This window comes from Chelonoidis abingdonii, chromosome 1 (assembly GCF_003597395.2).
Source record: "Chelonoidis abingdonii isolate Lonesome George chromosome 1, CheloAbing_2.0, whole genome shotgun sequence".
NCBI classification, from domain to species: domain Eukaryota; kingdom Metazoa; phylum Chordata; order Testudines; family Testudinidae; genus Chelonoidis; species Chelonoidis abingdonii.
Genome location: NC_133769.1, coordinates 59,006,704 through 59,031,858, shown reverse-complemented (window position 1 = coordinate 59,031,858; position 25,155 = coordinate 59,006,704). Strand labels below are relative to the sequence as shown.

General features: G+C 41.0%; 1 protein-coding gene across 3 annotated transcripts in view; it reads left to right on the top strand.

Moving 5' to 3' along the window:
• Positions 1–25,155, top strand: part of ADAMTS20 (ADAM metallopeptidase with thrombospondin type 1 motif 20) — a 202,294-nt gene that overhangs the window by 77,027 nt on the left and 100,112 nt on the right. For all 3 annotated transcript variants that reach the window (XM_032804591.1, XM_032804590.1, XM_032804592.1), the window contains 5 exons: positions 7,025–7,170; positions 9,574–9,755; positions 9,852–9,988; positions 16,928–17,045; positions 22,778–22,873. In XM_032804591.1, the coding sequence (XP_032660482.1) occupies positions 7,025–7,170; positions 9,574–9,755; positions 9,852–9,988; positions 16,928–17,045; positions 22,778–22,873 (679 nt within the window). The remainder of the gene's footprint in view (positions 1–7,024; positions 7,171–9,573; positions 9,756–9,851; positions 9,989–16,927; positions 17,046–22,777; positions 22,874–25,155) is intronic.

Here is a 25,155-nt window from a genome sequence, read left to right as displayed (position 1 = left end):
AAGTACTATTTTTTTGTGAAATAGGAGCTAGAATTTTCAGTCGACTGTATTCATATTTGATATCCTGTCATCCTGTTGACAAATTCTGGACATATAGGAGCTATGTTTCTTCATATTCACATTTTAGATCTCTCACAGTATCATCACATTTTCATAGCTATTAATTTGGAGGTGCTAGAAGACTGAGCTAAAAAGGTGAAATTGGACCCAAGAGACATCAGATATAAAATGAATATTTGTACCCTATAATAGACACCACAGCAAGAAAATGATATGCACAGTACAGCTATATATGGAGTAAATATGCTGTGGTGTCCTGCCACACTGAGAAACAGAAAGCCATTAATGAATGAGTTCTGATGAAAATGGCAACCTTTTTAGAAGGGCCGTGCATTGAACAGTGTCAAGGGAGCATTTTCCACCATCCTTGCTAATAAAAGTTATGAGGGCTTACTTCTTTACCACTGAGGGATATGAGTAGCTGGAATAGAACAGCCTATGGCACTCTAGTGTCTTTTGTGGTTGTTCCATTTGTTACAATGATTATATCAATACCGAGGTGAACTGTGAGGATGATGCAGAGGGAAGGAATATTCAAGAGCCAGTTTTTCAATAGCTATCATCATCATAATGTCCTTCTAGGCCATTGACATAGAATCATAGACTTTAAGGTCAGAAGGGACCAGTATGATCATCTAGTCTGACCTCCTGCACAATACAGGCTACAGAATCGCACCCACCCACTCCTGTATCAAACCTGTGTCTGAGCCATTGAAGTCCTCAAGTCATGGTTTAAAGATTTCAGGGTGATTAGATCCTTCCAGCATGGACCCGTAGCCCACACTAAGGGAAGTGAAAAAACCCCCAGCTTCTGCAATCTCCTGTGAGGAAAATTCCTTCACGACCTCGATATTTGAATTAGTAATACTCTCAGCATGTGGACAAGACTCACACCACACCCAGGAAATTTCTCTGTTAAACTCGATTCCTTACCCCATCTAATCATCCATCCAAGTTTCTATGGCATATTTACTGCATAGTGTCAAAGAAAATTAATTTGCCCAATTAGGCATTGTACCATTCTCTACATAGAACTTATCAGCCTAGTCTTTAGCCGATATGTTTTTGCCCTATTACTCCTTGGCAAGCCTTGTTCCAGAATTCACTCCTCTGTTATGGTTAGAACCTACATCAATTTCAAGTCTAAATTCTATAGCCAGTTTATATCCAGATTTTTTGTGTTCACATTAGTTTACTGAGCTTAAATATTCTTCCCTCCTCGGTTATCTCTTGAATGTATTTAATAGAGATAATCATTATATCTCTCACCGATTCTTTTGTTATGGGCTAAACAAGCCAAACTCTTGATCTCCTCTTTCATATGACAGGTTCCTTCCTTCGGATACATTACTTAGTAGCCCTTCTCTGAATGTCAGTTTGATTTTCATCCTTCTTAAAGGGGACCAGAACTGTACACATATATCAGAGAGGTCTCACCATATGCCTTGTAAACCAGATACTAACACTCCTATATCTAGTGGAATAATTACCTTGCTGATCATCCCAAGACCGCTATGAGCTTTTTTCAACAGCCATTCACATAGTCCAACAGCTCTCAGTAGTTCCTATCTCCTTAGTTATACTGAAAAGTATGTTAAGTCCATCATTTTGTGGATTAGACTAATGAATAAAGCTCTTTAGTCTTTTAATTTATGTTATCTATGTTTTACCCTATATGGAAGGGCGATCTGGTCGACTGTTAAATATTGCACTATCGTTCCTGTACTATAAGGATAAAATCAGCTTGCTCTTATTTGTGTCCAAATTACCTTGGTATGACCTTATCTTCCGATGTTTGGATCCTAGGTATAGATCCAATGTCAAAAATAATATCTGTGTAGACTTTAGTGACCTAGGCAAAAATTCGATAATTCAACAATAAAGATCAGTGCATCATATGGATACTTACAAAAATACGACATACTTATGATGTAGTTGCTGTATTGAAATCCAAAATTGTTTAGGAATTTTTTGACCATTCTGTGTAATGGAATAACAATAATTAACTGTATTGATTTTGATTATTCAGCCTGATTGTAGGAGACGCCCACTATATATCTTATTTTAATGTAATCCAGTAGTCAATCAGTAGAAACGTCTCACCACTTCGGATTTGGAATTATTTATTTTATTAGTATGCATTAGTTATTCTTTTGTAGTAAATGGGCGTCCTAGGTCAATAGGAAGTATGCTATCTTCTATGTATGACCAATGTGGCGGATTTAAAGGAATTATTCCCCGATTCCTATAGATTATCGTGGAGTAGTGGCACCTTATCTCCCTTTAGGACTTTTATTAAATCACCATACACTTAAATTATTAATGTCTTTGCTCGTTTTTAATAATTGTTTTTTCAGGGAAAATTCTAGATTGAGTTCAGTATGGTGCTACTCTGTGCATGAATTGTGGTTAAGTTGTAACTCTTAGAAGTAGTAATACTGTCCTCCCTGTTGAATGTACCATGTGCTCATCATGGTTGTATTAACAAAACACATTGTACAGTTATAATGTGCCAAGTCTTAAATAATGCAAGCGCACAGAGTATAGTATTTTGTCTATTCTCTATCTCTACTTAATGAATCCTCAGATAACTATGAGAGGTTGCCTTTATGCCTAGCTGGAATTTGGCAGTTCCATTCAGAGTCATATTATTAACCAGTCACTCTCATTCTGTACAAGTCTTATTCATACACAAATCAATCTAGAGTGTCATCAAATGATATTTGAGATTTAGCCTGACTCTCTGTGTACTTCCGATCACGGATAGATCTCTTGTGCTTGTAAAGTGTCCTGTCTCTAATCAAATCGAATTGCCCACCTATGCTCTCTAATAATCTGGAACAATAATGAGCTACAGAACACTGATTACTATTAATGACATCAATTTTCAGAAAGTACCTTAATATTTCTTTAGCTTTTTGTTTGATTAGAATCTAAAACACTTGTAATTTCTTTGCTGAACTATGTAGAATGTTCTAGGTTTATCTTTCATCATATTTCAAGGCATAGAACAGATTGTATATTATGATAGACTGCTGAATTATGAATATAAGTTTGTGGTAATGTCAATTCAAGGCAGATTTAGGGTCGATTTCAAAAGAGTTGCTCCATTTTGGCTGGCCTAATGAAGTGGGCCACTTTTGAAATGTTCTCAATAGATCAGTGTCTCATTGTGAAGCTGTTGTTGAAAACCTCTCTTGAATTTTCCTTCATTTTACATTCCTTAAATGAACTTAAGCATTTGACTCTGTACATGTGTCTCGAGCTTAATTTTTCATGGGTTTTAATTTTTTTTCTTTGATTCTGTGATACAGTATCTTGCATAATAACTGTTGATTATTTCCATTAAATATTTTTTCACAATATCTTTTTTAAAATCCATTTTTTACTTTTCATTTGTTTTTCAGTTTAGCACGCAATGCTAATTTGTTAAAATGTTATGTTTGTCACTGACGAATCCGTTTTACCCATTGGATTTGTTAAGTAAAGAATGTAATACCGTCCTGTAGATGGGAAATGGGCCTTGTGGGACCTTATAATCTCGTTCTAAAAACCTTGGGATGGGAATCAAAAGCAAAACAAAGCTGTGTAAACTTCCGAGTTGTATGTTTGTTTGTTTTCTAGCAATTGTTTTTGATGTTGGTAATCCAGCATAGTATTCAAAGGCAAGCAGCAACAATAAATAGCAGTTTTAATTATCTCTAAAGTATAGAGGGATTGTCAGTCTACCAATCTTTGTATTCAGAAGTTATGAGTTAATTTTGTAATTCCTTGGTAATTATGCTGTTTTCTATATTTTCTAAAGTCATTGAGATGAACATTTCTTCTAAATTTATTACTGTTGTTAGAATTTAGACGTTAAACACTAAATGTTATTTGAGTAGGAAACTTCAATATAACATATATTTTCCTTTAGTTAACTTTTAAATTATCCTTATTTCATCTATTTGCTTTCACAGGTCTAACAAAGAATTATTCCTGGCAGGATATGGAGCACTTTCTAGGCTAGGCCTTGGATGATAAGATTACATGAATTGTTAAAAAACTTTTCTCTACTTTAGTATTTTCTTTTTTTACTCCTTGTCCGTAAATGTGACTCCTGTCTCTTCGATGGTAGTAACTTCTATGGATAATTGCATTTAGTTGAGTCTGCTCCTTAATGCAAGTGACTTCAGTCTATGACGGTTTCCTCGAAGCTAATGACTGTTCTAATTATAGGTTTTACATCACTCTAGTATAATATGGGATCTATCCTGTACTTGGCTCCTATGGCACTTACTCAGATGTAATACTTAATTATTAATTCTTTGCAGAATTATCAGTAGTTCGACAACATTAAGAGTAATATATGGTTTAAGATTATATAAGAGTCATGTATTCAAAATTATAGAATTGAAAGCTAAATTCTAAAAATATGTAGACCTTTCTTCCACCCTTCTGAAGTTTGTCGAAAACAAGCGTGAGTTCCCGTATGCAGGTTCCTTCAATAACACAAGGTCAATAACCCGGCTCGAGCTCTCCACCCTGGAAACAACATACCCTCCTGGCGCCATTAGAGGCATATAATCCCTCTCGCATCAACGGGAGTCTGTGTAGCAATCTTTTTAGTATAAAGAAGAAAATCATTACTTGCATACATTGGAATAGAAAACCACGTCTTATACCATACATACCATCTCCCCATGTACAATGCAGTTGTCTTTCCCTTTAGGTCTTAAGTCCATCATACCAAAGGTCCATAAACCCAAAATTTTTTCAAGCCACCCGAATTCAATCTATCTGTAGGTTCTTTCCAGATTCTCTCTTTGAAATACCTTGCCTGATGCATCCCAAGACCGCATGAGCTTTTTTCACAGCCATATCACATAGTCCAACAGCTCAGTAGTCCTATCCCTTAGTATACTGAAAACGTATTAGGTCCATCATTTTGTGAGATTGGACTAATGAAAAAGCTCCTTTAGTCCTTTTAATTTAATGTTAATCTAGGTTTTGACCCTAATATGAAGGGGATGATGGTCTGACTGTAAAATTGCCACTCTCTGTATCCAGTCCTAAGCTAAGATAAAATCCAGCATGTGCTCTTCTATTTGTGGGCCCAAATCTACCTTGCGTAGACCCATCCTCCCATGTTCTGGAGGATCCATAGGATTCATAGGATCCAATGCTCAAAAAATACCATCTGTGTAGACATTGAGGTGACCTAGGGCAAAAAATTCAGATAATTTCAACCAGATAAGAGATCAGTCAGCATTCAGTATGGAGAATCTGATTAGTGAATAAGTTCCTATATCCAGAGCAAAACGATTACTGAACCCTTGTATTGCATGTGATGTATTCAGTACTGGCTGAATAACAAAAAGGGTAATTTTCAAGACCCATTTTCTGCTGTATATGTGGATAATAAACCAATAGCATAAACCTGTATTGGATGTGATATATTCAGCTCTATTGAGGAAGACGGGACCCACTATAGTACTTATTTTAATTGCTAGATCCCAGAGTCAATCTAGAACCTTCTCTACCACTCTGATTTGGGAATTTATGTATAGTATTGTCATTAGTTGCATTCTTTTGTGGTCCAATGAGGCAGTCACTAGGGTCATAGTGAAGGCATGATGCTATGCCCATATGTAGAGACCAAATGTGGGCTGGGATTTTAAAGGAATTAGTCCCCCAGTTCCCATAGTTAGTCGATAGGAGTAGGGCACCTATCTCCCTTAGGTACTTTTATAAAAATCTCACCCATACACTAAATTTTAAGGTCTTTGCTCAGTTTTTAATAATTGCTTTTTCAGGAAAATTCCTAGTGACTTCAGTAGGGCTACTCGTGTGCAGGACTGGCTGGTTAGATTGTACACTCTTAGAAGTAGTAATACTGTCTCTCACTTGTCTGGAACGTACCATGCTCATTCATGGGTTGTATTAACAATAATACATTAGTTACAGTTATAAGGTGCCAAGTCTAATAACTGCAGAGGCCCTAACAGAATATAGAGTAATTGTGTTATCTCTATCTCTAACTTAATGAATCCCCCAGCAGCTAACATGAGAGTTGCACTTTATGCCTTAGCTGAATTTGGCCAGTTCCATTCAGAGTATTTTTACCAGTCACTCTCATCTGCAAGTCTTCAGGCTCATACACAAATCAGATCTAGAGTGTCATCAAAATGATATTTGAGATTTAGCTGTGACTCTCTGGGTACCTTTCCCAGACTCACGGAAGATCTCTGTGTAGCTTGAAAGCTTGTCTGTCTCATCAACAGAAGTTGCCCACCTTGTCTCTCTAATATCCTGGGACCAGCATGGCTACAAGAACACTGCATACATCATAATGAAATCAAATTGTTCAGAAAGTTACTTAATATTTCCTTTAGCTTTGTTTGCTTTAGTAGAATACTTAAAACACTTTGAATTTCTTGGTGGCTTGGTAATATGGTAGAATTTTTAGGTTTTCTTTTCATCATGAATTTTCAAGGCAAATAGAATAGATCTTATAAGATGAAGACTGCTGCAGATAAATATAAAGTTTGTGTGTAAAATGTCAACAAGCATTTAGGGTCAGAATTTCAAAAGAGCTTGGCTCCCATTTTGGTGCCTAAATGAAGTGGCCACCTTTTGAAAAGTTCTCAATAGCATCTGTGGTTCTCAGTGAGAGCTGTTGGTTGAAAAACACTCTCTTGAAATTTTGTCACTTCATTTACATTCCTAAAATGGAAGCTAAGCCATTTGGAAACTCTGTTACCTGTTGGTGCTGAGCCTTAATTTTATGGGGGTTTTTAATATTTTTTTTCTTTTGTTTCTGTGATACAGTAATCTTGCGATAATAAACTTGTTGATTGATTTCCATTAATATTGTTTCACAATATCTTTTTTAAAAATCATTTTTCTACTATTTCCATTTTGGTTTTCAGATTTTAAGCACGCATAGCTAACTTTTAAATGTTATTGTTTGTCAACTGAACAGCACTGTTACCATGGGATTTGTGTAAGCAAAGAAATGGAGACACGTCCTGTAGATGGAGAATGGGGACCTTGGGGACCTTATAATTCATGTTCAAGAACCTGTGGAGGTGGAATCAAAAGCACAACCAGGCTGTGTAATCAACCCGAGTATGTTGTTTGTTTGTTTTCTATCAATATGTTTTTGATGTTGTATCCCAGCAAGTTAGTTCAAGGCAGCAGCAAAATAAATAGCAGTTTTAATAATTTCTAAAGCTAGAGGAGGTCAGTCTACAATCTCTGATATTCAGAAGGTTTCTGAGTTAATTTTGTAATTTCTCTCTGGTGAATTATGTGTTTTTCAGATATTTTAAAATTGCATTGAGAGGACATTTTCTTCTAATTTATATACCTTGTTAGAATTTAGAGTCAACACTGAAATGCTTTCATTGAAGTAGGAACTTCAAAATAACATATATTTTCCCTTTGTTAACCTTTTAAATAATCACTTCATTTCATCTATGGCTTTTTCACAAGGTTGCCAACAAGAATATTCACTGGCGGTAGGGAGCACTGTTCTAGCTAGGCCTTTGGATGCTGAAGAGTACATAATTTTGTTAATAAAACTTTTCCTCTCTATTTAACAGTATTTTCCTTTTTTCCACCTCCTTTCTGTCCTGTAAATGTGACTTGCCTCTGCGAGTGGTAGAACTTTGGAGAATAATGCTTTAGGGTTTGAGTCTGCCTCCCTTACTGCAAGTGACTTCAGTAGAACGAGTTTCCTCAGAGCAATGACTGTCTCTCATTATATGGTTGTACAGCACTTAGTAAAATGGGGCTCTGATCCTGACTGTGGCTCCTAGGCACTACTGCAGTGTAAAACTAATTACTAATTCTTGCAGAGTAAAGTAGTACGACAAATAAGGGTAATAAAATGGGGCTCTTACAGATTAATAGATGTTCATGTTATTCAGATTATTATAGAATTGAAAGGCCTAATTCTAAAATGGTATGTAACCCTTCTGCCCCTCTGAGTTGGCAGCAACAAGGGCCGGGTTCAGTATCCAGGGGTTCCGTTTCAATAACACAAGGCATAACCGGCTCGAGCCCCCACCCAGTGACCTGGGACACTTACATACCATACCCTCCTGGGCGCCTCTAGGAGGCAATACTTCCCCCTCTCGCAAGCACGGAGTCTGAGTGTAGCAAAATCTTTTTAATAAAGGAAGGAATCAATGCGGCATCCCATTGGAGAAACACCACAAACAGAGTTATACAACAAACCATAACCACCCCCAAGTACATTTGGCAATGTCCTTTTCCCCCTTAGGGTCTTAAGTCCAATCACTCCAAAGTCCAACAACCCAAAAGTCTCTGGTCAATGCCACCCCAGAATTCAAGAGTCTATCTGTAGAGGTCCCTCCCCCCAGCCTGGGTGAAAGGGGCACCTTACGTGGTCCAGGGCCAACTGCCCTGCCTCTCCGTGGGTTCTGCTTCCGCCTTCTCCACGAACTGCTCCGCCTTACCAGCCGCTCCACTCTGCTCCTCCGGCCGTCCTCACAAACTGCTCCGCTCCACCAGCTGCCTCGTGAGCTGCTCCAGTTGTCCCTGCAAACTGCTCGGCTCCGCTCGCTCTGTGGGCTGCTCCACACCCCCACAGCTACTCCGCTCTGCCAGCCGCTCCACTCCACCAGCTGTCCTGTGGTCCGCTCCAGCCATCCCCATAAACTGCTCCACTCCGCCAGCTGCTCTGTTCCACAGTATAGCTTCAGGCTCCCCACTAGTTTAGCACAGTACTCAGTGCTCCCAGCTCAGTAATTTCAGCTCTTTTGTGATTTCAGCTCTTAGTGACATCAGTAGGGGAGCCCCAGTGCTAGTGCACCATTAGCCCAAAGTGAGTTCAGCTCAGCAACCTGTATCTAGAGTCTTAAGGGAATAAAAAAATCAACTCTGACATTCCACAGTGGAGAGAGGAGGGGGTGCAACTGGTGCTTCTAGCTCCACAAGGAGCCTGCACCACCAGGCACAAATACCTGTCCCCAACTCTCTCTCTATTCACAGGTTTTGGAACCCATGTCCCTTGTCTAGCAAGTACCACCCAACTGAGGTTGAGTCATTTCTGTCACAAAGCAGTCCCACACAGCTCGGCAGTCTGGGATGGGGTAGGCATGCCTATGCAAATATTTGAGATTTCGCATTCCAGACATTCTTTCCACACTTCCCATACTTCACCACCAGATGTCAGGGTACAGCTCATCCTGACTCTGCTTACAGGTAGCATGATACACCCACTTTGCATTCACTATTCACTGCACAAAACAGTGGAGCATGAGGTCTGAATATCAACATATAAGGGTATGTCTATACTACGAAATTAGGTCGATTTTATAGAAATTGGTTCTTTAAAAATCATTTTTATACAGTCAATTGTGTACATAGGGAAAAACTATGCTGGATGGATATGATGAAAGACTGTTTTGAAGTTTTGCCATTAGGATCAACTGATTGTTTTAGAAACAAATGATGGACATGATACTGATCCTATGTATTTTACTTTGAATCATTTTGATTTAGGCCGAGAAATGGAGGAAAATACTGTGTGGGTCGCAGGATGAAATTTCGATCATGTAGTACTGATTCATGTCCAAAGGGCAAACAAGATTTTCGAGAGCTACAGTGCTCTGATTTCGATGGTAAACATTTCAACATCAATGGGCTTACATCTGCTGTACGCTGGCTTCCAAAATACAGTGGCAGTAAGTAAATACATATTTTCTTTGCTAACTAAATAGAAATGTTCGTTTACTTAAAGCTTTACAACAGACAAAAATCATGCTGGATTTTCTTTACAGTTTCTATGAAAGATCGCTGTAAACTTTTTTGCCGAGTGTCTGGAACAACTTCCTACTACCAGCTGAAAGACAGAGTTGCCGATGGTACTCCCTGTGGAACTGAAACCAATGACATATGTGTTCAAGGCTTATGCAGGGTATTTAAACTTAACTTGGATATTATAACACTTGTATATATACACAATGTATTAACATACTAATAAATATTTATCACCTATATATGTATACTATATACTTTATATAGTATACTATAGTGTATACTACATATGCAATTCTTCTAGCATTTGCAGTGCTTGATGAGCCACCTGACAGCAGCATTATCAGCATAATTAAGCCCCCTCAGGCCGTCATGAAGTCTGGTTAGTTGACACTCATTGACAACATGTGCCATTGTCTGACAGAGACCACACTGACAAAGTGGGTCACGCGTAGATCCTTCTTGTTAGAGGTTGGCTGTGCATATTCCTTGGCCATTTCGGAACCTGTTCAACAGAGTCCGAAGATGATGTGGCAGGTCACATCCTGGCAGTTGAACGATGAGATCATTGACAATGAAACCATTCCAGATCTTGTTAGCTGGACCACTTATTGCCCCATAGGGTTACTGCTGAAAAATCTGATCTGGCAATTGATACCATGAAGAACATGAATCATGGTCTGTGGTGATTGAAGATGTCTGCATACAGTGGTAGACCTGGATTGGGATGTAGCTTTTCCTCTAGTTTGGCTATTGATTGTCTGTGACGAATGTGTGGAGGAGCTAAGTTGCTCAGAACTGGTAGCCATGAAATAGGAGTCAGGCGAAGGGTGCCTGTGATGATGCACATGGTTGAGTTCAATTCAGCATCAGCCAATTTACTGTGAGGTGAATAACAACAAATGGGCACAGTAGTCCACTGAAGAGTAGCACAGCACCAGAGCTGATGTGCAAAGTCTTCTGTGCACCTGTGCCCTATGTCAAACTGGCTAATTTGCTGATTAGATTATTCCTGGTCCTGGCTTTGGCAGCAGTCTGTTTTAGATGCTGTGGTAAGTCAAATAGCGATCTAGTGTGACACCAAGGTAGACCTGTTTTGCCTTGTATTTCAGTCATTATCCAGTGAGGAAGATGTCTAACTTACATTTATTTAGCACTTTCATTGTGGAGGTGGAAGACACTGAAAACTATATTTGTCACACTTTGTTGGAGATGCCAACTGCTACAGTACTCTGCCATCTTGGGCAGGTTGGTGTTAAACAACAACCTTGTTCTCGTCCGTGACTGAAAACAATGGTGTACATTTCACATAGCCAGATGGTCACATGGTTGCTCATGTGACCTCTGCTGGGTGACATCACTAGATGGTCATCTCCAACCAGCATCATATGTGGTTCTGGACAACTTTCCACACAGTTAACACAGACTAGCACTTATCCATGTCGGCCTTCAGCTGCCCATTGTTAGAAACTTAAACAAAAGAAGATGGAATTTCAGGAAACCAAATTAGGAGAAATTTAGCAAAATCCTGGAATGAAGTATCATTACTATCCCATCATGTTTCATGCCAGTCAATGAAGCCTACAACCATTTCCATGGAGCCATCTTCAAAGCAGCATGAGAGTCCATTCCACAAGGCCATTGCTGTGTCTACATTCCTTGTTTTGACACCATACATTCAGAACTATTGGTGTGGTATGAATTGTCTGGAGATCCAGATATTGCTGATCAGTTAATAAAAGTCCTTAGCTGCTGTGATAGAAACAAGATGGGAGGAAACAACAAGAATTATGAACTTCACCCATTCCAGCCAGAAATCCTGGAACCTTTTGTGTTGACTTGGCACAGCAAGTGCTTCCCCATCCTCCTTTCAGTCCAAACCAAGTTGCTTGCCACTTGCTTCAGGTTGCAAAAATTCTCCTGAATAAACTTGTAAAGTGGCAGATTTGCAACGAATGGCGGCAATTCAGATGATGTAATCTGCACTATTCACAAACACTGAACTGGACACTGCACTGTGCAACATCAAATCTGGAATTTCACCAGAATTCCTGAATCAGCTTGGAATCAAAGTTTATCAATGATTATCCAAATTCCTGACGGGGATTATCAATTTCGGTAACCTGTCAAGGATTTGGAGAATGTCAAAAGTAATCACCCTTTTAAAACCTGAAAAGGACGCACATAGTGCAGCAAACTACCAGCTGATCTCACTGCTATCTGTCGGATTCAAAGACTTGGAGTGGCTTATCCTCCAGCGTATATCTCCAGAGGTGGTGGCAATTCTCAGCGTTGACTGAGCTGGCTATTGGAAAGTCGAAGCACACATGACCAAGTCCTAGCCCTCACTGCATATATAGAAAACAGGTTTCAACAGAACTGGAAGACCAGAGCTGTTTCTTGGACCTGACAGCTGACTACGATACAGCATGGCACACTCGTCTTCTGATAAAACTGTCAAAAGCTCGCCCAGCATGAGTGATGGACATGGCTGAACCTCTACTTCCTGACAGGCATTTTCGTGAGATGGAACAAGCGAATGGAGAAGACGATCCAACAGCTTACCCCAACGCCCTGTGCTTGCATCCACCCTGTTCAGTTTGTACACAAACGACCTGCTACTGACTCAGTTACGCAAATTCATCTATGCAGATGACTTCTGCTGCGGTACCCAGTCATGCTTTTTCATTTTACTATATATATATATATATATATATATATATAAAAAAAATAAAATTCTCCTCTCACCCCTATGGGTGGTATGTGTCTTCCTCAACCTCGGGTCCTCTACCAGAGGCCTGGGAGTTTGAGGGTTCTGCGCAGTATCTTAGCTGTTCCTAGCACTGCACTCTTCTGGACAGAGAGCTCTGATGTTGTTCCTGGGATCTGTTGGAGCCAGCTCCTACCACCACTGGGACCACTTTGGCCTTCACTTTCCACATCCTCTCTAGTTCCTCTCTTCAGGCCCTGGTACTTCTCCAGCTTCTCATATTCCTTCTTCCTGATGTTGCTGTCACTTGGCACTGCTATATCTATCACCACCGCTGTCTTCTGCTCCTTGTCTATTACCACGATGTCTGGTTGATTGGCCAGTACCTGCCTGTCCGTCTGGATCTGGAAGTCCCACAGAATCTTAGCCCTGCTATTCTCCACAACCTTCTGTGGAATCTCCCATCTGGTCTTGGGAGGGTCTAGCCCATACGCTGTGCAGATGTTCCTGTACACAATGCCAGCCACTTGGTTGTGCCGTTCAGTGTATGCTGTTCCTGCCTGCATCTTACATCCTGCCACTATGTGTTGGACTGTCTCTGAGGCCTCTCTGCACAGTCTGCACCTTGGGTCCTCTCTAGTGTGGTAGACCCCTGCTTCAATGGATCTGGTGCTCAGTGCCTGTTCCTGTGCTGCTATGATCAGTGCCTCAGTGCTGTCTTTTAGTCCAGCCCTTTCCAGCCACTGGTAGGATTTCCCAATGTCAGCCACCTCAGCTATCTGTCGATGGTACATCCCATGCAGGGTCTTGTCTTGCCATGGCACTTCTTCTGCTTGGTCTTCCTCCCATGTCTGCTGCTGCCTCAGGCATTCTCTCAGCAGCTCATCTTTGGGGGCCATCTTACTGATGTACTCCTGGATGTTCCGGGTTTCATCCAGGACAGTGGCTTTGACGCTCACCAAGCCCCGCCCGCCTTCTTTCCGGCTGGTATACAGTCTCTGGGTGTTGGACTTGGGGTGGAAACCTCCATGCATTGTGAGGAGCTTCCGGGTTTTCACATCGGCAGCCTCCATGTCCTCCTTTGGCCAGCTCACTATACCGGCAGGGTATCTGATGACCGGCAGGGCGTATCCGTTGATGGCGTGGATCTTGTTCTTCCCACTGAGCTGGCTCTTCAGGACCTGTCTTATCCTTTGGTGATACTTGGATGTTGCTGTCTTCCTTGCCTCCTCATCGTGGTTTCCATGTGACTGTGGGACGCCAAGGTACTTGTAGCTGGTCTGTATGTCTGCTATGTGGCCCGCTGGTAGTTCCACCCCATCAGTCTTGACTACCTTCCCTCTCTTCACTACCATCCGGCCACTTCTCCAGTCCGAATGACATCCCGATATCCTCACTGTAGATCCGCGTCAGGTGGATTAGCGAGTCGATGTCTCGTTCATTCTTAGCATACAGCTTGATGTCATCCATGTAGAGGAGGTGGCTGATGGTAGTTCCACTCCTGAACCTGTACCCGTATCCAGTCCTTGTGATTATCTGGCTGAGGGGGTTTAAGCCTATGCAGAACAGCAGCGGGGACAGTGCATCACCTTGGTATATGCCACACTTGATGGCCACTTGTGCAAGCTGCCTTGAGTTGACTTCTAGTGTTGTCTTCCATAGTCCCATTGAGTTCTTGAGGAAGGTCCTTAGTGTCCTGTTGACTTTGTATAGCGCCAGACATTCACAGATCCACGTGTGCGGCATTGAGTCGTAGGCTTTCCTGTAGTCAATCCAGGCTGTGCTCAGATTGGTCTGTCTAGACCTTGAGTCTTGGGCGACTGCTCTATCTATGAGCAACTGGTGTTTTCCTCTGGTGCCCTTCCAATGCCCTTCTGAGCTGTGCTCATGTACTGGCCATGCCTGGTCCTGTAGCTTGGCAGCTATGATGCCTGATAGGACTTTCCATGTTGTGGGGAGGCAGGTTATTGGTCGGTAGTTGGAGGGTTCTGTCCCCTTGCAGGGTCTTTCATGATCAGCACTGTCCTTCCTTGTGTTAGCCAGTTTGGGTGGGAGCCTGCTGCTAGCAGCTGGTTCATCTGTGCTGCTAGGCGTTCATGCACTGCTGTTAGTTTCTTTAGCCAGTAGGTGTGGATCATGTCTGGTCCAGGTGCTGTCCAGCTCTTCATGTTCTTGACCTGCTGCTGGATGTCTTCTACTGTGATGGTGACTGGTTTCTGTTCTGGGATTGCTGTGCTCTGTTCTCAGGTCCTGCAGCCACTTTGCACTGGTGTTATGAGTCTTCTCTTTCTCCCATATGTTCTTCCAGTACTGTTCAGTTTCTGCTGCTGGTGGCTCTGCTGTTATTGTGTTGTTGCACTGCAGTTGGGAGTACACCTTGGATGGTTCTTTGGAGAACAGGGCATTTACTTTTTTGGCCTCTGCTTCTCTAGTGTATCTCCTTAGCCTGGTAGCCAGTGCTGTGAGCCTTTGTTTAGCAGTCTCTAGGGCTTCAGATGGAGTCAGGTCCTTGTATTTTTTCAGTAGCCGAGTCTTATCCTTAATCTCTACCCCTTCTGTAGTTCCACCAGCTGACTAACTTCTCTCCGAGTCGCCTTGATCTTATCCTCCAACCTCATTTTCCAGGGTGGGTACATACTGTTGTTTCTTCTTGATCGTGTAGCCAAGCATCTCCAGGATTACAGAGGCTGTAGCGTATACCAGTTCATTGGTTTGAGTTATGGTGGTAGTAGGATTGTCATGAGGGCTCTATTGGCATCTTCTAACATACTATCTGATGGTACTTCTCCACTGAGCCTTGGTAATCGGTCTCGAGGATTGACTGTAGCTAGTTTCTCCATGATCTTATGCCTCATATCAGCTGCTGTGCTCTGCAATGGAGGGGTGGCAGTGAAGTTTCAGCTTCAGGTGTGGGCTGCACATCCACTTGTTCTTCCAGGTCTTCTTGAGTCTGGGATGTAATGTGGAGTTGGTCTATCTCAAGCTGTGAGAGCAGCTTCCTCTTTACTATGTTGAAGCGTTGGGTAACTAGCTGTTTCTCAGTAAGTGTGGATGTAGGTCTTTTGTCCATCCACAGTCCCCTCATATGTTTCATATATCCCTCTCATTAGGTCTACTGTTGTGTAGTAGCATTCCATCAATTCCAGGTTCTCTTGTCTCGTCCATGAATGGTTTGTTCCAGTAGCCCACTTATCGTCAGATTGTCCTGGTTCCTCAACATCTGGCGCGGACCTTGTTAATCCGGGCGACGTCCGAGCCAGCATGACTCTCTAGTTCGTGTCACTCTCATATTTGAGGTAGGCAGGTGAAGTGTTAGGGGGTCTTTTGCCCAAGGACCCCTACTGGAAAGTTGAGTACCAACCGGGATTTGAACCCCGGTCTCTCGTATCAAAGGGCAGTTTCCCGTATCAAAGGGCGGCACTCTTAACCACTATGCTATCCAGTTGCTACTTATATATATATATAAGTTCTGATCCTAATCTGCTTAGTGACCTAGAGGTAGAGCTCATAAAGTAGAAGACCCAGATTTGACTCATAATAGCCTAATTCTTCTGTTATTTAAACAGCTGTAAATTAGAGGTAACTATTGAAGTCAGTGAATAGCAGAGAAAAGTGCTATTACCTCTATGGAGAGGAGGTTTTACATCATATTTCTCAAAATCAGGAAGCAATTTAGCTCTGAAAGAGATAATTTCAAAGTTTTATTAGATGGATGAAAATTATGGTAATGCCATAGGCCTTTTTATAGGGAGAGGGATGCTAAAACAACCCAGAACTTTGAGCCAGATTTTGCTTTCCATCCTCATGCAGCCTTACTGATTGCAGTGGGTTGCATAATGTGAAAGTGAAGATAAAATTTGACCCTTCATTAGGGTAAACCACAGGGAGGAATGCCAGAGAGCAGCTGTACTTACGTGGAGGAGGGAAAGGGAATGGTTTGAGTAAAGAATTAAAAATTAAAATAGTGATCTTGGGTTTATTTTTCTTAGTATCTTAGCTCATATAAATAGTTAATAAATCATTCTTTATTTTACAACTATAGAGTTTAAAAGAATTGATGTTCAAGTGCACATAATACTAAAGGAATTGATCCATTTTAACATTACAGAAGTTTTTGAACAAATTGTCTTTAAAATTTATAGTGATCATTCAATATTGTAGATAGAAAATGTTAATGCATCGAGAAACACAGAAATATTAAATAGATTTGCATTGTACTTTCTTAGAATAACAGAAGTATTATACTTTGTCCTTACATCAGAGCACCTAAAATCATATAAAAGACTGTCTTTTGGGGAAAAAATCTTAATGTGCCATTTTCACTGTTTTCTACTGAGCTGAATGACTTATTACAATATATGCAACACAGATTTATTGTATTTCTTGTAGCAAGCTGGCTGTGATCATGTGTTGAATTCCAAGGCAAGGAGAGATAAGTGTGGAATCTGTGGTGGTGATAATTCTTCATGTAAGACTCTTGCAGGCACTTTCAACAGTGCTCATTATGGTATGTTCTTCTTATTTTACATTTAAGTTGTGTTTAAAGTATGATTTCAGTGTATGTTCTTTAGGGCCTCTGCCAACAGAAAATATCCATGACTTTGAGTGACAAAAGCTCTTTCAAGGATACAGAGACAAACACTGTGGTATGCTGACCTATTCAAGAAAAAGTCAGTTGCTGAGTAAAGTCAAAGCAAAAAAGAGGGAGAAAATGGTGTGGTGAGAAGTGGGGCCAGGTCTACACTGCGACTTTAAATCGGTTTAATGGCCGATATACCAATTTAACGCTGTACCCATTCACACGACGTCGTCATTAATATCGAGTTAAGCGGCTCCTTAAATCCATTCCGGTACTCCTCCCAAACGAGAGGAGTAGCGCTATATTCGATACGTATAGTGATACTCGATTAGGGTTCGTGTGGACGGAAATCGACATTTATTGGCCTCTAGAGGTATCCCACAGTGCACCACTGACGCTCTGGTCCGCATCCGAACTCGGATGCGGAGTTGCCAGTAAACAGGAAAAGCCCGAGACCTTAGAATGACATTTCCTGCTTTCACATGTCCAGCTTGATCAGCACGGGTGCGATGCAGTTCAAATGCAAAAGTAGCTCCTGCATTGAACCTTAAGGGAGATACTAGATCTGATCGCTGTATGGTGAGACAAATCTGTTTTATCAGAGCTCTGTTAAAGAACAGGAAATGCCAAAGCGTTTGAAAAAATAAACTCCAGGATACACAGCGGTGCATGACAACCGTAACGGGAAGCCAGAGACTCAAACGGATGCTCATGGAGGGAGGGAGGGGGTAATGAGGACTACAGCTACCAGTCTCACAGCAATCTCTGAAAACTTTTGCATTCTTGGCTGAGCGCCCAATGTCTGTAGCTTAATACACGGTGTCTTGCGTGGTTCATTGTTCCTCCTGAAATCGATGGTAGCTTTGGACCATGGACGCAAACCATCGATTTCGTGATCCCACTGTGGACGCGCTAAACCGATTTTATTAGATCTGTTTTGTAATATCGGTTTAAGCTAATTCGAAATAATCATGCAGTGTAGACGTACCCTTGCAGAGCTATCTCTGGAAAAGAGTGCTTCCTGCCTGCTGCACTTTGTGATCAGTCTGTGCTGAAACTACACAGCCCATTGGGCTCCAGCATCTCCTGTTGGCCCCATGAGGAGAGAGAGGGGTGAATCCCAGGTCTGAGCTCCTGGCTGATTTTCTTTCTTTTATTAACATGACAAATATAGACCCATAAAATGTGATGCCCTCTCTTATCCCAGATTACCAGAAGATGTATGTCCTTCTTCTGATCTATGACAATTAGTGGGAAAACCTATCATATAGAGAATCTATTACCTCAGTTTCTTCATTAATACTATCTGTAGTTCCTACATCAATGTGTAGGAGGGTTTGAGAGACCAGTTTGTGTATATATAAATAGAAACTCTTGTCAAGCATAGCATGCAGAGCCATAGCTTCGTAGTAAGAGCATGGGACAGAGGGTCAGGAGACCATGGACCTCAGTTGTCCAATGGCCCCTTTAGGCTGCTCCACTAGTTTAAAGGTGCAGCAAACTGAGTGGAGATGACCCTTGGCAAAAAGAGGAAATGCCTGGCCAATGTAGAGCTGCCGAAAGGTTCTGTGCTGGCACCTTTCCCATTCTCCAGGGGACAAGGGGAAGGGTATGTCCAAAATGCTGCTGGACTTTGGCTATTTTTTGCCTGGCAGATGGTCTGTGCTCATTCCCAGGGGACGAGGCAAAAAGACCAGAAGGCATAAAGGTGGGACACAGCCATTGTCTCCCCTCTGTCTCTTCTCCCACATGTGTATATACACACAAGCCTCTCTTGTTTCTGTGCTGATGGATGATTGAAGGCACAGTAAGTGCCTATTATTATTAAATCAGAAACAATATGAATTTGTAAATGTACATTTAAAATTGTAACAGTGAAAGGATGTAAGAGTTTGATAAAACTGTAAAGGAACTGTGGGCTTTTTTATCACCATTAATGATCATGTACTGTAGGATTAGCACATGAATTGAATTAAGAATGTGCCTGATACCAATCTGTTCATATTCTTATAAAAATGGCATTAATGCCACTGTCAGCAAGGCTGTGTTAGGATATCTGTTACCACCGTACATTTTTTTGAGTCAGTTTGCTCTTTATTAAAAGCAAACATGCTAAAACATGGAACTTTCCATTTAAAAATAGGGTTTCTTTTTTAATAAAATTTCAAAATTAAATTATTGTTAATTTAGTCATTTTTATTTTAAGTCTGGTCTTGAAAATTAGTAAATTATGTAAAATAATGAAGTTAGTAGCTTCAGGCACTTCTTTCTATGGTGGAAGTGAAAAAAAGTGGGTTTTTTTTGGCTGTTTTTTCATTTTCAACTGACGGGTTACAAGACTTTGTATTTTGAGGAAATAACACAATTAAGACCTAATCATATTAGTTAGGAAAACAAATCTGTGCATATGCCAGAAGGACTAGGTCATGGAAGTTATTTCACTGCCGTCCATCGGTGTGGTACAGTGTCCTGTGCACAGGGTGTGTGCAATTTGAACAACCATTTAGGCTGCTATAGATTGTTTTCTCTGTGTTTACCCTACCCCCTTCCATGAGCCTGTGTAAAAGGGCTTACTATAAACGAGAATAAGACCCATTATACTTTGTACCTCCAACTAGGCTTCTTTCAGCAACACAACATGGTATGATATAGCCTTAGGGCCAAATTCTACTATCCTTACTTATTTGATTAATCCTCTGACTTTGCTGGGCTTGCAGAGGGTGTTGGTCAAGGCAGAATTTGACATGGCAAGATTATAAAGCTTGTTTTGGGAAATTAAAATTGGGTTATTTTCTTCTATTTTACAATTAACCATAAAATTGAAATTGTGCTTTAATTAGTAAGCCCTTAAATGGTCATACATCCTAAGTGAGTACATTAGGTTTTCCAGAAGTCTAAATGTGTGGTGGCAAGTAGCGAGGCAGCTACCTGCTGCCTGCATGATCAGAGAGAATAGTTCAGAGCTGTCACTAGCTCTGTCCACTGTTACTATGACATGGTTTGGCTCTGTAACAAAATGGGGCTAGAGTCCCTCAAAATGGGCAGGATTATGCAAATTATGGCATGTCTGCAGACCCTAAACCAGATAGTAGCACGTGTGCCACAGATATTGTAGCCTGCACTGCCCACACAGCTCTAACACTTTGACAGCCATGTTCAAGTAGGAATGCAACAGCCAGGGCCGGTGCAACCATTTAGGCGAACTAGGCGGTTGCCTAGGGCGCCAAGATTTGGGGGCGCCAAAAAGTGGCGCCCCCCAAATTTTTTTAAATGGTTGCAGCCGCTGCTGCTGGAGGGGCTGAGCTGCCGGCAGCCCAAGGTATCCCTCGGGTCAGGGCGCCGCCGGTCAGCGCCGCCCTCCGAGCGTCAGTGTGGAGCCGCCGCCACAGCCCGCTGCCCAGGCGCGACCCCCGCCCCGACGCAGCAGCAGCGCAGCCGCTCCCGGCGCCGCCATGGGCGCCCCCCCGACGGTCAGGGACCGCCGCCGACGACCGGCAGCCCAGAGGCGCCCCCCACCCCCTGGGGGTCAGGGAGCCGCGGCTCCAGTGGACCCGCCGGAGCCACGAGACCCACACGTGGGGCGGCGAAATGTCCCGGCGCCTAGGGTGCCAGAAACCCTAGCGCCGGTCCTGGCAACAGCCCTCACAGAATGTGATGTTCAGTTAGCATCTTCCCAAAAACAGAGAGGTAACCCTCCAGGATAGCACTAGCACCTCTCCAGTCACACTGATGGTATAAGATGCTCTCTCAAGGCTGTATTATACCAGCAAATTGATTTTACCATGCATTTTGGTATGTGTAGGCCTCACCAGCTTGTGCTGCAATACTCTGCCCCTTTGATATTTCCTGGGAGTAGTGCAGTAGTAGACACTCATGCACCAAGGGACCAATTTGAGATTTGGTTTATGCCACTGCAGGAGCAGCCTGTGTGAACACTCACTGGAGCAGGGCTCTGCATGTCATGTAATGTTAAGTTATAATTTTGCCCTACATATTTAAATGTTAATAAAATAGTCATCAGCAATTCATTGCAACTGAATGCTAATGTACTGGCATCCTGGTCTGAGGAGACAGGTACCTTTAATTACTCATACCTGGTATTTTTAACGGTCTTTGTGTTATAGTGCACTTATAACTGAAGTATCTGAGTACTTGACAAAGAATTGTCCCTTCCCCAACAAAAGTCAGTGATGTAATTTTCCATTTATTTGTTTTATATCAGCATGCTACTTGGCAATGTTTCTGTTATTTTTAAATTTCTTTCCTCCCAATTTTGTCTTCTCTCCTCCAACTACCTCTTTCTCTTTCCTCTTCCTGTTTTTACCTTCTCTTGGGTGTGAATGATAGGGGGATTTTTGGATATTTTTTCTTTACTACATATTGGAAAGATATATTGTGTAATTTACAGGTAGTAGACTATTGACTAAGACGTGCAAATTGTAACAGTTTGCAATTACAGTGCTGCCCCCAAGTGGTAGACATAATAAATTTGTGCTAACACTAAGCTGTATGGGTTATGCACATTGATTATTTTGTGATTAATACAATACTGTACAATTAGTGGATAATGAAACTAATGGGGAGAGTCTTGTAGTTATATTTTTAGCTTATTACCCATGGATGAGGGCTAGCCAGTTGACGCTTAGTGCTAATAATAATCCTGAGGTAATGTTAGTGGCTAGAGAAGCAATTGGAGGAGTTATCAAGAATTATATTAATTCTTCTGACTGTGCTACTATTTGTTAAGCAGGTTCACAATATAGGGTTCTTAGATTCAGTGGTGCACTTGGATGTTTAGGCAGCAGCTATGAATAAGCATTTTTAACTGTACATGTGAGAAGAGTGTGGCTGTTTCTCTCAAATGTGGATCTGGCTATTTATTATTTTACTACCTCAAAACTATGCTGCTACAGTACTTATTACTGTATTTGGGACTAGCTGGAGTAATTGTAGAAAGTGATGACTTGTTTATGAAGAATTACTTCTTGAAGGGAACACATTAGACCCATACTCTAATGAGTAGCCTAACTCACATCTAGAAGATTGCAGATCTAACATGACTAATTTGTCTAATGTATATAACTTACCTACCTACCTGGCCTTCACACTGTACCGTCTGAGCACCTAGCAGTCAGTAATGGATTTTCACCTCACTGCACTCCTTTAAAATAGGGACGTATTATCTCCGTTTTACAGACGGAGGGCTGGGGCACAGGATAGATCAAGTGACTTGTCCAAGCTCTCACGGAAAGTTTGAAGCCAGGTCCTCCTGAGTCCCCCTATAGTGTCCTATTCAGCAGACATGTATATGGAAAGGATTTTATTAATAGAGTCCACTAATATTATTGGTTGTAGTTACATGTATTCAGTTTTCATAAAACCAGAAAAAATAATTTTCTTTTTTGATACGAAATCAATAAGTATTATAATAGTTCAGTTTGACTAGACTTTATATAGATTAATTTCTGTGTTTTAAAAGAAGCTACCAGATTTTCTTTCCTGCAGAAAAATGAGTGGATTTAACAGCGGGCTGTCCCTCACTGGTTGTCAAAGTATGGGAAGAAAGCTAATTAAACAAATGTTCAGCAAATTAATTTTTACAAGTATACGGATGTTTATGGTGTTTAGAAAGAACTAATTTATGTGCAATTATATTCCAGGTTATAATGTCGTAGTAAAAATTCCCATGGGAGCAACAAACATTGACATTCGTCAGCACAGCTATTCAGGAAAACCAGAAGATGACAACTACCTTGGTAAAGGTTTCCAGTAAACAACAGCTGATAGATGGTTTGTGTGTACTTTCCCAAAGGTCTGCTGCAGACACAAAATATAAGAAGTCTGATAAAGTCCTTAGAGCAATTTTGTAATTATAATTTACCATCACCTAGGTTGCCTGGTTCCCTCTGCAGAAGTTACACAAGTGTAATTTCATCTGGAAAAAAAAAACCAGGAACTTTAATGGCTTTTGGGGATTCAGAGATTCTCTGGCTGGAAGGGACCATTGTGATAATCTAGTCTGATCTGAATAACATAGGCCATAGAACTTCCCCAAAATAATTCCCAGATCATGTCTTTTAGGAGAAGTTTTGATTTAAAAATTGTTGATGAAGGAGAACCCACCATGACCATCGGTAAAGTGTTCCAATGGTTAATTACCCTCACTGTCAAAAACATATGCCTTATTTCCAGTCTGAATTTGTCTAGTTTTCACTTCCAGGCAGTGGATTGTGTTATACTTTTCTCTGCTAGAATGAAGAGAGCTTTATTAAATACTCATTCCTCATGTAGGTACTTATACACTGTAATCAAGTCACCCATTAACATTTTCTCTGTTAAGCTAAATAGTTTGAGCTCCTTGAGCCTATCACTGTAAGACATGCTTTCTAATCCTTTGGTCATTCTTGTGGATCTTTTCTGAACTCTCTCCAGTTTATCAGCCATTTTCTTGAATTGTGGACTCCAGAACTAGATACAGTATCCCAGCACTAGTTGTACGAGTACTAAATAGAGGTAAAATAACCTCCCTGCTCCTGCTTGAGATTCTCCTGTTTATGCATCCCGGGATTGAATTAGCTCTTTTGACTACAGTTTTGCACTGGAAGCTCATGTTCAGCTAATTATCCACTATGACCTCCAAATCTTTTTTCAGAGTCATTGCTTTCCAGGAGAAAGTCCTGCATCCTATATGTATAGCCTACATATGTTACTCTTTTAGGTGTATGCATTTACAGTTAGACATATTAAAATGCATATTGTTTGCTTGCATTCAGTTTACCAAGTGATCCAATTTGCTGTGAATCAGTGACCTGTCCTCTTCATTATTTAACATTCCCCCAATTTATGTGTCATCTGCAGACTTTATCAGTGATTATTTGATGTTTTCGTTCAGGTCACTGGTAAAAATGTTAAATAGTGTAGGGCCAAGAACAAGTCCCTGTATGACCCACTGGAACAAACCTGCTCAATGACGATTCCCTATTTATACTTACATTTTGAGACTTACCGGTCAGACAGTTTTTAATTAATTTCATGTGTGCCATGTTAATTTTATATTGTTCTGTTTTTTAATCAAAATGTTGTTTAGTACCAAGTCAAATGTTGTGCAGAAGTCTAAGTATATTACCTTTATTAACATTGTTACCTTTATCAACCAAACTTGTTATCTCATTTAAAAAAAAAGATATCAGGTTAGTTTGACAGGATCTCTTTTCCGTAAACCCATCAATTCCATTACCTTCCTATAATTCTTTATTAAATAAGTCCCATTTCAACCGCTCAATTATCTTGCCCGGGATTGACATTAAACTGTCTATAATTAGCCTGGTCCTTCTGTTTACCCTAGTTAAAATTTGGCACAACATTAGCTTTCTTCCAGTCTTTTTGAACTTCTCCAGTGCTCTGAGACTTATTGAGAATCAACATTAATGGTCCAGTGAATTCCTCAGCCAGCTCTTTTAAAAGTCTTGGATACAAGTTAACTGGACCTGCTGATTTAAAGATGTCTAACTTTAGTAGCTTCTGTTTGACGTCCTCCAGAGATACCGTTGTTCTGTATTTGTGGGTAAAACAGATGATGTAGTCTCATTATATGGTGATGTTAACACTCTTTCCATTCAAATCGTATTTCTGGAGGCTGTCAAACAGAAGCCACTAAAGTTAGACAACAAACACTTACCCCTTTTCTGCATTATTATTATTGATCAGTCTACCATTTCCACCTACTAGTGGACAATATCATTGTCAGGATGCTTTTGGTTCCTAATATATTTAAAGAATTCTGTATTGTCCTTAACTCTGCTGGCCACAGAGTTCTCCTTGTGTCCCTTTGCTCCCTTATCAGTTTTCCACAATTCCTAATTCCTGATTTATATTCATTGCTATCAACTTCCTCTTTCTTCCATTGGTTATATATATATATAAAAAAAAAAATTCCCCTCTCACCCCTATGGGTGGTATGTGTCTTCCTCAACCTCGGGTCCTCTACCAGAGGCCTGGGAGTTTGAGGGTTCTGCGCAGTATCTTAGCTGTTCCTAGC